General features: G+C 42.2%; 1 protein-coding gene across 5 annotated transcripts in view; it reads right to left on the reverse strand.

Annotated features, from left to right (window-relative positions):
- Positions 1 to 16,320, reverse strand: part of LOC136657626 (serine/threonine-protein kinase WNK1-like) — a 128,616-nt gene that overhangs the window by 79,570 nt on the left and 32,726 nt on the right. For all 5 annotated transcript variants that reach the window (XM_066634578.1, XM_066634577.1, XM_066634575.1 and 2 more), the window contains exons 2-4: positions 11,737 to 11,909; positions 5,949 to 6,169; positions 4,028 to 4,185 (exon numbers count right to left, since the gene is read on the reverse strand). In XM_066634578.1, the coding sequence (XP_066490675.1) occupies positions 4,028 to 4,185; positions 5,949 to 6,169; positions 11,737 to 11,909 (552 nt within the window). The remainder of the gene's footprint in view (positions 1 to 4,027; positions 4,186 to 5,948; positions 6,170 to 11,736; positions 11,910 to 16,320) is intronic.

The following is a 16,320-nucleotide window of genomic DNA, read 5'->3' on the forward strand; positions in this document are numbered from 1 at the left end:
GAGCAATTTCAGGCAAGAGGGACAACAAGGGATACAGGATGGAGTCACTTAATGCAACAGAGTGACAGAGATGGAAGAGTGAAGAAAACAGAGATGCAAGAATGAAGAGATGAATGAGCTAAGGCCTAGGGTGATCTTGAAAGGAAAAACAGAGAGATGCATCTGAAAGTGGACAGGAAGCCAGTATAGCAGGAGTTCCCAAAGTGGGAAACACAATGCCTTTCAACAGTGGTGTCCAAACCTTTCAGAAGGAGGGACACATTATCTCTCTGTCACTGCATCGGGGGCCAGGAAAAAATTAATTTGCATTTCAAATTTGAATAAATTTACATAAATAATAGATTAGAAGTGGAATTTATATGAATGAATGAAGATCTTGCAATAACTTAAAGCCTATAAAAGGCATTGTACAAAGCAAGGCCAGCCTTTCCTTCACTGCCCCTGCTTCATCACATACATGAAACAGCAAGCAGTGGAGAGAACCCTTGGCCCACAGCTCACATGAGAGGTTGAACAGTCACCCTCACACTGAGAGCAATTGCATCAGGCCAGCATGGGGTCCAGCAAGTCTCCAGAAGCTCATTGGAGACTAGGGGCTCCCTGTAGGCCAGATTGGGAGTCCCTGATGGCCGCGAATGGCCCTGGGTCAGGGTATGGGCACCCTACCTTAGGACATCTTAGCACACTACACAGGGTTGCCAAGACAAAGAGGCTTCAGGGGTGTTGTGACTGCAGTATAGGGATTTAGGAAAGGGTTTCATTGAGTGATATGAGAACATTTTGGTAGAAGGAAGATGCACAGACTCAGGAAGGCCAAAGAACAACAAAAGGCCACAGAAGGTTGCTGCAGTCAAGGGAGAAGATTACTTGAGCCTGAAGTTTTGCCAAAGCAGTGGAAAGGAAGGTCCATGTTTTTAATATTAATCAGATGCTGGACTCTGGCAACAGACTGACTAGAAAGAAAAAATCAAGGAAGTCAGGACTTTGTACCTGATCAACAGAGTTGATGGTGACACTGACAGGGGATATACTCAAGGGAAGAGCGGGATATAAATCATTTTTTAAAATGAATGAATAAAATAATGTAAGAGAAGAAGAATTGGAAGAAACAAAGACGTGTTGCCTTGGACAGTCAAGACTATGACAAAACTTCCAAGTGTTGTATCAGGCATGCAGCTGGAAACATGGGACTAAGCTGATAGGTAAAATTCTTCAGTAGAAAGTGGACATCAGTGTATAGGTGTTACAGAAAGCCACAGAAGTTAATGAAATCACCCAGGGATAGCATGTAGAAAGAACTTTAGATGGACTTAAACAGATTCTCAGGGATACCAAAGGAGAAGGGGAAAGCAGACTAAGCACTTCCCCCTACCAAAATGTTAAGTGAATAGACATATAAACAGTTGAGGACTCAATACCTCAAAAGCAGCAAAGAACATAAAAGGAAAAAAGCTGGAGACAGTGAACTGTATCAGACAGCAAGAATATTGGGAATGGGGCTGGTAAAGGCCTTTTGATATAGCACTGAAGAGAATCATTCTGGTGTGGGATGTTTCAGTGGAATGCAGAGGGCCAAAGCTAGTTCAGAGGTTCAAGAGAGGAGATGGAGCAGAGACAACAGAAGTAAGCAACACTCTAGAACCGGGCTTCCTGAAGTCCACTGGCCCACGATGCCTTCCTCACGCTGCACATGCAGCGCATAGCTCCTGGACGTGACTGGTGATGTCATCATCAGTTACTTCCAGGTTCAAAGACCGTGATAACAGTGGTAAGAGGCTAAAGGTGGACAGGTGGGCTTATTAAAGCACATGAAAACCACATGCAGGAGCTCAACCCACAAATCCAAGCCTCCTACTGCAGTTTGTAGTATCACATCACAGTCTCACTGCTGGCTGAGTGGGTGTCCCGTGATGCCTCTGTGCATTCACCATGCCACCCCTGGGAGCCACGCCTCACAGACTGGGGACCACCATTCTAGTGATTTGCAGATAAAGAACACATGTTAAACTATATTGTATGACACAGAGCGAATGCATCGAACAAATGGGTCAAGGGATAGGTACTTTGAGAATAAGGAAGCTGGTACCATGTTCAAATGCAATATGAAAAGAGTCAGATTCTTCTTGGGTTGAATGGCAGGGAAGACGGCAGCCAGGAAGTGGTAAAATCAAAGGAGAACATGGTCAAGTCACCCTGTTGTTGTTTGACTAGTCACTCATCAAGTGAGATGGAGGACAAGGAAGGTTGAGGGAGGTATAGGAGAAGGAAGAGCTGGAAAAGGAAGACATGAGTGATGAAGAACAACCAGAATGCGGCAAAGTTTTGAATGGGGAGTAAAACATGAGGAGGCAGTGGGGCAGGCTTTAGAAGAGCAGCAGAGGTAAAACAAGATGCTGTGAATTCTAGTCAAATCTAATGGACAAAAGTTGAGGGAAAATGTGTTCATTTGCTGCACTTCGATCTCTTAAGATCCACTTATGTCATACATAAAACAAGAAGGGCCCACAACAAAATGCTGCATCTCCACAACCCTATATTGTTCACCTCCAACTGCTTAAACAGTAAGTAGTCAATTCCTCTCTGTCCCCAGTGTGCTGCTTTTGAGTTTCCCTCCCCTAAATTGTCACTTGGGGCCACTGACCATGCTCTGTGCTGTAGCAGGTTTTTTGCATCTCCCTCATAATAAGTTCCACTGGACTCACAGGACTTTCTACAGAATATGCATACCCTGGAACATATCATTAGGCTGCAAAGCTCACTCGCTGCGTTTCTGGCCCTTTTCTCTCTGTTTCCAGCTTCCCTCCCGAACCCCACCACCACTTTCACAGTCAGCTTTCCAGTACACTACAAAAGTGTGCTCCTAATATTGAAAGTCCTTTTCCTATGTCATTCCATTTCTGGACAGGAAATGAATATTTCAATGCACTATGAAATCCAGACTCACACTCACTCTCTCTATGCCTTAAGCTCTCCCAAAAGCAAAACACTTTTTGGAGGGTGAGAGGGAGTTTATTATTTTGAAAGTTTCTAACTTCTGCAACCTGCTGGGATTTTATAAATACCCAGAAACCTCCATTTTATTTGCACATAGTTCCATTTCAGCTAGGCCAGTGGTTCTCACACATTTAGCACCAGGACCCACTTTTTAGAATGAGAATCTGTCAGGACCCACCAGAAGTAATGTCATTACCAAAGTGAAATCATCAAGCAAGAAAATTTTTAACAAACCTAATCAAACTTACCCAGGAGTAAGTCCCATTTACTAGCATTGTTAAAAGACTATACACAGTAGCTTGTTAAAAGTAGAGGTCTGTAACGTTTCCCCAAATGCAGTCACGTACCATGGTAGAATCAAGTCTATTAAAAATAAAATATTAAAATGAATGGGGACCCACCTGAAATTGGCTCGCAACCCACCAAGTGGGTCCTGACCCACAGTCTGAGAAACACTGACCTAGGCTATAATCCTTCAGCTCAGAAGAGGGAATGTTTCAAAGCAAGGAGCACACTTTTCACTTATAGAATACACTTTGAACCAGGTTTTCAAATGCTCAATACATTAGTAATTGGAAGTAGTAATTTAAAATGGCACGTAAACAGTATATTAAATTACAATGACTAGTGTAACAGCATTTGAATAAGCACACCTGTTTCATACTTTGATGTATTTGGTTCTGATTAAAAAAACAAAGTTCTGTAATCAAAGAGTACATTTACATGGCCAAATCAATTTTTAGTTTGGTACAGTACCTTGTTACTGTTCACACTCAGCTAAAACTGTATGTCAGCGTATGTCAGAATTAGAAATCTTACTTCTAAATATGTTAAGATAAGGTGTAGCTCTTCCTTTCATAACCATTTCAGTTTTAGCCCCTCTCAGGTGAAACAACCTAGGAAATTTACCACACACACCCCCCACAAATGAATGCTTTCCTTTTAATCTCTTGCATGAAGTTATCCAGCTGCCATACTTTTTTAGCTGTGGTAGGAGCTCTATAAGTCAAGTAGATAGGTATAGACGACTTACACTTGTCACTCGACGGTAGATCTGCGCAGCATTTTGGCACTCAGAATAAGGATATTCAGACGTAGCCATCTCAAGCATACACATCCCAAAAGCATATACATCAACGGATTCATCGTATTTCTCCTCATACATCTCGGGTGCCATGAACTCTGGGGTACCTTAAATTAAAAGAACGATTCAGACTCTAAATGTCTCAAAGCGAGCAGAGGCTGCGGGCCTTACTCACCGCAGAAGGAAGCGGATGGGAAGACCTGTGAGAAAAGAAGAAGTGGAAGCAAAAAGAAGAGGGAGATACCCTCAGTCACTCTGTTTCATCAGTGTACCCATAGGTCTTCCATTGCAAGGCCTTTTCAAGAAGTGACGCATTGACAGTCAAGGGTTTTCAAGTTCACTACTTGCACATTTTATAATAGTATACAGTCTGGGCCAAAATAGAAAGATATAGTCTTTCTAAATATAACACTAGATCGAAGATAAATGGAGAAAAATATAGTAAAAGACTAGCTAGGCTGCAAACCAAGCACTTGTTAGCCCCACTTACCTTTCCTCCTCTGAGAAAGGAAGTATGATCCATGCTTCAGCATATCCAGTCTGCCCTCTGCTGCAAAGAATTAGTACTGGTAAGAGTCCACAGCTAGTCTCTGACCCATAATACTCCATTTATTTCTGAACAGTGCCACTTTAAACAAGACCTTGCAATGAAAAACCCTGCGTCTATGAATAAAGGCTTCTTAAAAATTAATTTTAAAATGTTCTGCAAAGGCCACTCACCACAGCCCTTTTCACATACTTACCATTTCACCTGCAGTACATTTATAGGCCTACTGCAGATACAGGCAATAGTGAGGAACATCCTATAGGCAAAAATACTCAGAAATATAGAGAGATTCAGTTACAGGCACAGAGCTCGAGATTCCAACAAATCCTGAATTAAATAGTTGCAGGAGATGCATGTCCCAAGGCACACTCCCCTATGATGGGAAGTTGCACTGTGTGATCAGAGAACTTGGGAGTCAGAAGTAACATATTTGTAAGCAGCAGAGAATTATTTCCTGCAGGCAAACCAGATTTTAAGCAAATGTACATATTTTTCAAATCTCTGTCCACCCTCACACAACGCAATGGTGCCCTGGTTTTAATTGATAATATACTAATGAAGTTGTTCAAAAATTCAGAAATGGGCAGTTTTCCAATTTAAGGTTAAACACATGGAAAAGGCAACTGCTGTGTTCAGGAAGTTGGTCATTTCCCACTGGATACTCTTGCTTTTCCACTAACATTTAATTTATCTAGCCTGGCTCGAAAGCAGGAAATGTTTCACCATGACAAAGGCCAAGGTATTGCAAAGGTGAATCTGTACCCAGAGAAAATCAGGAGTCAGAACTTCAGAAATGGCCATTGATCGCATTCTAAAATAAACAATGATCAGTGCAGACGAAAAAGGACCATCTTCTCCCTTGTTAGCCTGCATTCTTAACAAGATAGCAGAACAGAGCTGTTAAAACCAATTGTCTGGTAATACTTTCAGACCAGCTGACAACTATAGGAGGATATTTTGGGAGTATTAAATGCATTAGCCAATGAATTTTAGAAACAAAGCAACATTCACCTTTTTAAAAAGAATTTCACTTAATTTATTGCGTTCCTTAATAGCAGCTGGCAATGGTTTTGTAAAATGTAAGTACTTTGGTTTTATCAAAAGTGTTCTGCTTATTTTAAAGTTCATTTTCCTATGACTTTTCTAAAGGCAATATTCAAATTCCAGGAGCCTTCTACCACCCCCCTCCATGACTACACAGTTTTTTAGGTTGAGAAATGAACACAACCACTCAGGAGCAAGCTGGTTTTAAGTGTGTGGAAGTTCAATTAGGACACCCACACTTTCGAATAAGAGAGCTGCCAGAACAGAACAGAAGCTCACCTATCACACTCTTGGCAAAGGAAGCTCTCTTCAAGGTCGCCAGACCCAAATCTCCTATCTTGACTGATCCTGTGGGTCCAGTGATAAAGATGTTGTCACATTTCAAGTCACGGTGGATAATGGGAGGAGTGCGTGTGTGCAGGAACTGTAGGCCTTTCAGTATTTGCCGGCACCAGCTTCGAAGTACTTTAATTTTCATCACTTTAAACCTTTTTAAGTATCTAGGAAAGAACAGAATATAAATATTTCACAATACACTACAAACACACTTGAATAAACTTTGTTTGATCCCAAAATGTATGTTATTAGATTACACAAGAATATTGTGAAAAGTCTAACCAACAGGCAGACAGAAACAGTCTATCACATTCAAAATGGCAAACTGAACTACAGAGAAGCATCACTCTGAAAACTTGTCTTTTGGGAGGCAATCACAGTGCTAGGCAAGTTTTGATCACCTGGAAATGAAGAGAGATCTGGAAGTGCAATAGCACAACACTATGCATGCTTTCTGAGAAGGCAGTTCTGTGTTCATGGGCCTAAACCCAGGTAAATAAGCATAAGACTGCAGCCTAAATTTACAGTATTTATATCAGTCACTTACTAGGCTCACAAGTTATAATGTTCACTTAACAAACTTCAGAAGTGATGCTAGTTTAGAATAATGTTTAGAAAAGTCAACAGTCCTGGCATAACAAGAGCTTGAGCTTTGGACTTTAAGAGAAGGGAACTGGCAACAGAGAAGCTCTTTTTGAGTATCAAGAATGTAAATGAAGATGCCAAAGTTGGGCCAGACATTTACAGCATGTGTGCTGTGGAAAGGGAATAGAAACCCAAAAAGGATATGATAGCAGTAAATAACCAAGTGGAATCACCCAAGCAAGCAATGGTGCATGAGCCCAAAGCTCTCTTCAGCCCCACCCTGCAAAAGCTTTCTTTCTACATTCTCCTTCTCCTAAATCTTATTTGAAGCCAAGCTCCAATTTCCTTCTGAATGTCTCTCAAATGCTTCAAATCACAGCAGGATTAAAGCTCGTAACATGATTTCAAAGTCCCTCCTTTGAACTACAGAAATTGTAGTTACAGGGATTAGCACTGATCATCCTAAACTGGCAGCTGCCCAAATTATTTCATCAAGACATGCTCTTATAATGGAGTGGATAAACGAGGACCAGAACAAGCATGGAAGTGCTGTAGAATAATCATGCTTTCTACCTACTGAAAGATCATATAATACTGGCAAAACAGTTGGAAATACTAACTACAAACATCATCAGGAGCACCCCTTTGAACCTTTTACAAAAAATCTGTAAAGCAAAAAAAAAGTATTGACAGGAATGGTGGTGATGTCGGTGATCAATTCTCATGGAGCCTTTGAGAATGCCCTCCAGACAGGCGACAAATGTTAGGCAAAAGCACATTGTTGGACCATGGCCTTCAAGCCCGGATATTTTTCATTGGACTACTGGATATTCCAACCATGAAAGCCTCAGTATGTATTGACAGGTTCATTAAGTTACACATTGCAATCTTCGGCTGAAGCTGCTGTATCAAACAAATAAAACAGTTTTGCAAGGAGCCAGTTAAGTATTATCAAGATCATTCAGACAATGAATTTGTGTCAGACACCAAAAATGCTTGAATTCATCCAGATTTGCAAGCATAAGCCAAGTACATAAAGGTCTCTGTAACCATGAATGTCACACATGTTTGACATGGCCTTCAGGGAAAGGCCAAGATAAAGAATCGTGATATAACCCTTATACACCAACTTTGGTATTTGTCATTTGTATAATTGGTACCAGTGGCAGACCTCCACAGACCTGCGGCAAAAGTCCGCATTGGTGCCGCCCCGCGCTCAAAGCAACCCCCCCCCCCACTCACCTGAGGCTCACAGAATCTTGCGCAACCCAAGGCTGCATCGGGAAAGCCTCTCTGAGGTTCCCTGACACAATAAACTGTGCTTCCAAGAAACATGAAGCACAGTTTCCAACCCCGTTGGGAGCCCCAGAGAGGCTTCCACTGGGTCCTGCAGCCTCACACCAAGAGCATTTGCCCCACAGAATACAATGGGAAGTTCACAACTGATGGGTACAGATCTTGGCCAGCCTATCCATGACAGAAACAATGCTATTCACATTGGGCAGCAGATTATGGGGAAACGGTGAACAGACACTGCTTCTCACACAGATGACCTCTTTACCTTCCATGAAGGTTGTTTAACCAAAGGAGGACATGAAGAACACACTTGGAAGGAGCAGGGAAAGGGTGTGTAAATTGAGAGGGGGGCAGGAGCAACACAGAGTGTGGCAATGCTGAGCTGTCTCAGGGAATCCAATAGCTCCAGCAGGCATAAGAACATAAGAACAGCCCCACTGGATCAGGCCATAGGCCCATCTAGTCCAGCTTCCTGTATCGCACAGTGGCCCACCAAATGCCCCAGGGAGCACACCAGATAACAAGAGACCTCATCCTAGTGCCCTCCCTTGCACTGGCATTCTGACATAGCCCATTTCTAAAATCAGGAGGTTGCACATACCCATTATGGCTTGTAACCCGTAATGGATTTTTCCTCCAGAAACTTGTCCAATCCCCTTTTAAAGGCATCCAGGCCAGATGCCATCACCACATCCTGCGGCAAGGAGTTCCACAGACCGACCACACGCTGAGTAAAGAAATCTTTTCTTTGGTCTGTCCTAACTCTCCCAACACTCAATTTTAGTGGATGTCCCCTGTTCTGGTGTTATGTGAGAGTGTAAAGAGCATCTCTCTATCCACTTTATTCTTCCCCTGCATAATTTTGTATGTCTCAATCATGTCCCCCCTCAGGCGTCTCTTTTCTAGGCTGAAGAGGCCCAAACGCCGTAGCCTTTCCTCATAAGGAAGGTGCCCCAGCCCAGCAATCATCTTAGTCGCTCTCTTTTGCACCTTTTCCATTTCCACTATATCCTTTTTGAGATGCGGTGACCAGAACTGGACACAATACTCCAGGTGTGGCCTTACCATCGATTTGTACAACAGCATTATAATATTAGCCGTTTTGTTCTCAGTATCTTTTCTGATGATCCCAAGCATAGAATTGGCCTATGATCCCTTTTCTAATGATCCCTTTCTAATGATCCCAAGCGTAGAATTGGCCTTTTTTACTGCCGTCGCACATTGAGTCGACACTTTCATCGACTTGATCACCACCAGGCCCTGGTACACCAGGTACACCACCAGGCCCTGGTACAGACACTGCAAAGCACAATAATGCATGAGAACATTAAGATCCTCACTTGAAAATTTTTTACTTTTGTGTGTCCTAATCATCGTCAAGCAAGAAAAGACAATTTTTCCCAAAGGTTCTGGTTCAGTTCCTCTGAGTAATGTTTCAGTAACTAACCAGTTTCTACAGTTATAGCCATCACTCACTACCTAACAAAAACTTATTTTCATTCAGAGCTGACATTCTGTAGGTCGTCCCCTTCCCTATTTCTACCAGGGAAGGGAAAGAAAACAAAGGAAGTGTTCTGAAGGCTAAATGTGAAAACAAACTAGCAAGCGTCAATTTTACTTAGAAAAATTCACAACTAAAATAATAGTGCAAATTGGGCCAAAGATAAATGAACTTTTTGGTCACTAAACACTTTACATGAAAGTGTGTATTTCAAGTATGTGTAGATGAAGTGTCTACACATCATGATGCATTCTGGGGCAAAACCGAGAGGAGCAAGGACTCTCTATGCGACCCAGAAGTGGGTCTTTCAAGTCGAAAAATAGTTGTAGAAGCTGGAAACTGTGATGTTTGGCCAAGGAAAGGTAGGAAACATGATTTTGGCATGATTTCTTTTTTTAAGCCCTTTAAATTTGGCTCCCGGTACCCGCTGAAATATGATGAGATAAATCAGTGGATGCTGGACCTGTACATACAGTGCATCCACTGTACTGTGCTTTGCATCCAAGTCCATGCCTTAGATGAACTAGTGTCTGGGATGGCACAAGAGAGTTTTTTGGCCTTGTTAAACCCATAGGTATGTAGGCATTCTATTGTGAGGCATACACCTTGTGATCCTTCCACTAGGTGACTGTACTAAATCAAGCTATTGTCCTGATATAGGAATGCTGCAATGTTCTGAATGCACAAGTGGGCCACTAAGCAATGAACACACAGTGAAGACCAGAGTGCCAAAAAGGGCCAAATGGACACAACATTAAACGTTGCATGGGGGGTAGCAAAAGTCCCCGTCAGATTCTCACAGAAAAGAAATTGTTTCTCCTGCTCTAAAATATCCTCCTTACTGGATAATAGTTTATCTCACAAAAGAACTTCAAGAGATATTTTAGCTAAATTCTCTATAGTTTGTTTCCATTACTTATGGATTTCATTCAACCGAATTCAGAGACTGACCACTACTGTTCCTCACTTTTGTTGCTGTCTGACAGCTCTGCAGAAATGTCGCACAGAGGGGTAATAGCTTAATGGAAGAGCAATTCTGCTTTGTGTGCAGAAGGGCCCAGGGTAAATCCCCAACATCCCCAGACAAGAACTTTCCTCTGCCCTGTCTGAAACCTTGGAGAGCCACTGTCAGTCAGTATTGACAATACCAAGCTGACAACATGTAAGACAGCTTCCAATGTTCTTAAGTTATATAATACAAGCTGGTGCACAAAGATCTAGTTATAATTAAAGAATTCTGCTTTCAAATTCAATGTGACTATTTGGAACTATAATTCCCCAATCTTATTACATGAACCTATTCAGTATGTATTTTATCATCACCCAAAATGTAGAGGAAAGTAGCCAGTACTTCACTGACCACTAGAGGACTCCCTTGCTATTTTTTTCCCCAACTGAGACCACAACTATGCCAAGTTACAGCTTCACAAAGCTCAATTGCAGCCTGGAATTCCAAGCATTTGCTGTTCTGGAGACATGATATAGCTTGCCAAACTCAGACCTCAAAAGCTCTTACATCTCTCTCACCATACAGTGCTGATTATATTCCAGAATTTTCAAAATTTGGTGCCAAATGGGAACATAACGGTCATCAAGTTGGACTTCCATCTTATTAACGTCCACTAAACAGTTACTCCATATCACAGCAAGGTTTTTCCTCAAGCTGTATTGAAATATCAGAAAAGGAACTCTTCACCCTTTGGTTAAAGCTATAGTTTGTATCCATAGGGCAGGGGTGTCCAAACATTTTGGCAGGAAGGCCACATCATTTTTCTGACACTGTCGGGGCCAGAAAAAAAAAGAATTTACATTTAAAATTTGAATAAATTTACATAAATGAATATACTAGAGACGGAACTTATATGAGTAAATGAAGGTCTCGCAATAACTCAAGGCCTATAAAACGCCTTGTGCAAAGCAAGGCCAACCTTTCCTTTGCTGCCGCTGCTGCTTCACAAATGTGAAACAGCAAGCAGTGGAGGGAACCCTCATCCCACAACTCACATTAGAGGTTGCATAGTTGGCTTTTGCACTGAGAGCAGTCACATCTGGCCATCATGGGTTCCAGCAAGTCTCTGGTGGGCCAGAGGCTCATTGGAGACTTAGGGGTCCCCAAGGGCCACAAATGGCCCCCAGGCCAAGGTTTGGGCAACCCTGCCATAGAGGAATTGGCCTGGGTCAACTGCCATTAAATGCCTCAATCTTTCGTAGAAGAACCAAGAGCGTATGGAAAGCATGACACACCATATACATCTGTCTCCTCATTATCACAATTTTGGAAACTTTTTATTTGATATTTTTATAGGCATATTCATTATTAATCAAGAACATCAGCAAGCATTTACTCACGTTTTTAGTGTACCAGATGTCATAAGCTCCGTAACCAGAACAATACACTTCTTCCCCTTCACTGTTGATTCCCAAGAATCATAGAACCTAACAATGTTAGGATGCTGAAGCCCTTTCAACATTTCAGCCTCCTCCTTAAACCGCTGCCGTTCTGATTTGGACAGCTTCCGATCCTAAGAGATCAGGGGGAAAAATAAAACTTGCATTAAAAAAGTTAACATGATTTATATAGGGAAGGTCACAAATTAAAAACCTGAAACACTGCTAATTTTTACAAGCAGAACTAGACATTACAAGAGATGTGAAACTGCCCTACCTTCTCCTACTCCCATCAACCCACCCACTCCCATATGCTTCCTGGTAACATCTACCACCACTACATGCAGTGCAACACATTTCCCTGCACTGCCCCACCATACACAAAGCAAATGGTATCTAGAACCTAGTTCATATCTCATGCAGACTCCCTAGCCTCAGGTTCATTCCCCCTCTTCCCAATGATTCCATCTTCAAATTCTGGTTTGTTCGTAGAAAGTCAGGATTGACTACGCATTAACAGAAGAGGTAAACAGTTGACCCAATACTTTGGGGAACTTCCTGATATTTCCTCTGCCTTACAAAACACATCTAAATAAATTCTGATTTATTACTTTACAAAGCTCTCATCAGACTTGGGCTGCAATCAGTAGCATCGCTCTGGCTGGTGTCACTAGATGAGGAGCTCAGCAACCTGGAAATTTGGCACGAGGTGATCATGTCACCACCAGGCTTCTGGGTTGCTGAGCTTTTGTTTGCTACTGGTGAGATGACTTCACTAAGGGCAGCAAGAGTTGGGCCAGTGAGCCAGTAAGGTGGCCTCCCCAAGCTCTGCAAGCCTGCTTCCCATGGTATCATGGGCAACTGCTAGAGCAACTAGGCTGGGACAGGAGCTACCTCCACGCCTAGAGCACAGCACACAAATTTTTCCCAGTACCTCCCAGATTTTGGTGCGAGCTTTGGGTGGTCAGCAAAGACTGTATGAAGAGATGCAGACAAGTATGTTAGAAAGGAAAAGGCTAAACCAAGGACTGCAAGAGCAACCACAAATAGGTACCAATAAGGCAGCATGAGCCTAAATAATTTGTCAAGAGCCCAAAGTAGGCAACTAATACGAGTAGGAAAAAGAATACTACAAAGAAAACCCACACAGCATTGGAAGAGATAAGGAAAGCCACCTGTAAGCAATCATTAAACCAGTGGTTTCCAAACTTTTTTGACTGGCAGCTTCATTGACCTACTGGGCCATTGGCTGCAGTTCCCCATTAGAACTACAATCCAATACATTGTATAGGGTTGTGGGGTTTTCTGCAAGGGTGCCACAGCTCCCCTAATTAGCTTCCACAGCTCCCCTGACTAGTTTCTGTAGCCGGGGAGCCACAGTTCAAAAACTGATGCTATAAAGATTCTCTTGTCTACCATGCTGTTTAACATCCACATGGAAACACTGGCAGCAGATATGCAGAGATCTGTGAACGAAGTGATCTCTCAGGTAATCCCAGGAAGGCACTGGAGATTTTGAACTAATGGTTAGAGGTGATGACACAATACAGACAAGCTTAGTGGGGTAAATGGAGCTTTCTGGGGTGGTGGCCAAATATATATATATATATATATATATATATATATATATATATATATATATATATATATATATATATGATAATTAAGAGACGTATTTCTATGATGGTCTCAAATGGTTGATACGTGGCAGCAAGGCCTGGTTGGTCATGGTTGGAGGTGAAGTGCCTGATTCATGTATCCCTCCATCCAATCCTTTGTTTTATACTGCTTGGATTTTAAATATGCCAAGAAAGGTTTCTTGTACCTAATACAGACAAAACAGAAATGTCATTAGGAAAATTAGTGTGGGACTAACCATACGGTGAGGAAAGAGGGCAACCATCAAGCCTATTCAGACTGAGAATCCAACAAACACCACCACCACCACACTAAAAATGTAATTTGCATACATTGTACTTTTCAAATAAGGAGAACTAAGGGAAAGATATGTCAGGGCTCTGAATATCAGCTGAAATTCCACAGAAGCACAAAATATGGAAATCTGTGCCTTCCGCTTTCTGAGTCGTTCAGCTTTCATTTCAGGCACACACTTTTCTAGTCGCTATGGCTAAGAAAATATGCTCAATAGTATATGGGAGGCACTTGCTGAAGTCTCAGAAGTCAGAGAGGTAGCGAAATAATCTTTTCAGTGGCTATAATAGGGTTTCGGGGTCCGTGCCCTTCATACAACCAAGAAAACTGGAACTATGCAAAAGACTGCAGAATTCATGTTATGTTACATGAAAGAAGTCGTGCAAATCTACATGAACAGAATGTGTCTAAATGAGGAGACTATTTCTGCAAGGTTCCTGCTGATTTTTATACCTCCTCTAAGCCACAAGGTCACAATGATTACTGGCTTTTTAAAATACCTACTTTTAGTCAAGAAGATGCAAGTTTTAGCAACATTCCTTTTATTACCATTGAGGTGGATGAGTAGATTAATAGCTGAAAATGAGTAAATTGCTATGACTGCAAGGACATACTAGATATTACTATAATTTGTATAAATTATTTAACAGCTACACAAATGAATATTTATTCCCTGAAATGAAAACAGAAGGCTAAAATAATTATAATTGCACAGAAAAAGATCTACTTGAACCTGAATCACCTGAACCTGAATCACCTGAATCTCTCTCTACTCAGAGTATATTATAAGCTTTGCTTGCTCAGCGCTTAACTAAAATTGTATCTAAAGCTACAAACGTATGCATGCTTTCCTGAAAGCAAGTACTGTTGAACATAATGGAACTTACTTCCAAGTAGACATGCGCAGAATTGTGCTGTAAATATATTAACCCTCAGATTGGGCTTTCTAGGTTTATCACCTCTAGGACAGTACAGGTTTGTCCTCATATCTGTGGGTGTGCCACCATTATCAACCCCCCAGATACGAAAACTGTAGATATGGGGGATGATATCAAGCATTTCCGAAGTGCGGAGAGGCTCATAGAGGGGTCTGCGGGATAGGCTCAGCAACAGGCTGGGAATGCTGATGTCTCTTACACTCCCAAACATGGTCACCAATGGAGCACTTCACAAGTTGCCAGCAGCCAACTCCATTCTACTGTTGCAACACGCTCCAGTTGGTATGCTCTAATACAGGGGTGTCCAAACTTTTTGGCAAGAGAGCCACATCATCTCTCTGATACTGTGTTGGAGGCTGGGGGAAAAAAATTTACATTTTAATACATAAATTGACATAAATTAATGTTAGAGATGGAACTTACATGAATGAATGAAGGTCTTCCAATAGTTCAAGGCCTATAAAAGGCCTTGCACAAAGCAAGGCTGGACTTGCCATCACTGCCGCTGCTGCATCAGACGAGAAACAGCAAGCAGTGGAGGAAGCCCTCATCCCACAGCTCAAGTGAGAGATTGAACCGTTGCCGAAACGCTGAGAGCAGTTGCATCAGGTCAGCATGGGCTCCAGCAAGTCTGCAGAGGACTAGAGGCTCAATGGAGACTGAGGGTTCCCAACAGGCCAGATTGGGAGTCCCTGATGGCCGCAAGTGGCCCCCGGGCTGGGGTTTGGGCTCCCCTGCTCTTTCTAATGCACTGTACATGAGACTGCCTCTGAAGACGGTTCAGAAACTGCAGTTAGGGCAGAACTCGGCTACCTGTTTAGCTGCTGAGGCTTGCAGGTTTGACTCTGTCAGGCCGTTGCTTCAGCAACTACATTGGCTTCCAATTCATTGGCTGCTGGGCTCAATCCAAAGTGCTAATTTTGACTTTTAAAGCCCATTATGGCTCAGGTCTAGGGTATTTGAGGGATCACCTCCTTCTGTATAATCCAACCCATCCTCTCAGGTCATCAGAGGAGGCGCTTCTATCTGTGACACCACTAGTAGAGGTAGGGGGATGGCAGTAAGGAATAGGGCCTTCTCAGTGGTGGTGCCCCATCTGTGGAATTTCCTTCCTCTGGAATTGAGGACAGCTCCCTCTTTGGAGTCCTTTCGGTGGAGTCTCAAGATTTTTTTATTTAGGAAAGCTTTTAAATGTTGACATCAGGGGCTGGCGCTTTTACGAAGCATCTTTCAACTATGATCCAATTCTGTCTCACAGTTTTTATGGTTTTAATTATTTTATATTAATGTTTTTACCATTGTTTTTATTGTATTGAAATATTTTGTAAGTTGCCTTGAGGGCCCTTAAGTGAGGTGGAAAGAGAGGATATAAATTCCTTAAATAAAATAAGTACCTCAATACAGAGGCAAAGTACACTGCTCAAAACAATAAAGGGAACACTTAAACAACACAATGTCACTCCAAGTCAATCACACTTCTGTGAAATCAAACTGTCCACCTAGGAAGCCACACCGATTGACAATCAAGTTCACATGCTGTTGCACAAATGGAGTAGACAACAGGTGGAAATCATAGGCAAGTAACAAGACACCCCCAATAAAGGAGTGGTTCTGCAGGTGGTGACCACAGACCACTTCGCAGTCCCTATGCTTTCTGGCTGATGTTTGGGTGACC

The sequence above is a fragment of the Tiliqua scincoides genome, chromosome 7 (genome assembly GCF_035046505.1).
Source record: "Tiliqua scincoides isolate rTilSci1 chromosome 7, rTilSci1.hap2, whole genome shotgun sequence".
Classification (NCBI taxonomy): Eukaryota; Metazoa; Chordata; class Lepidosauria; order Squamata; family Scincidae; genus Tiliqua; species Tiliqua scincoides.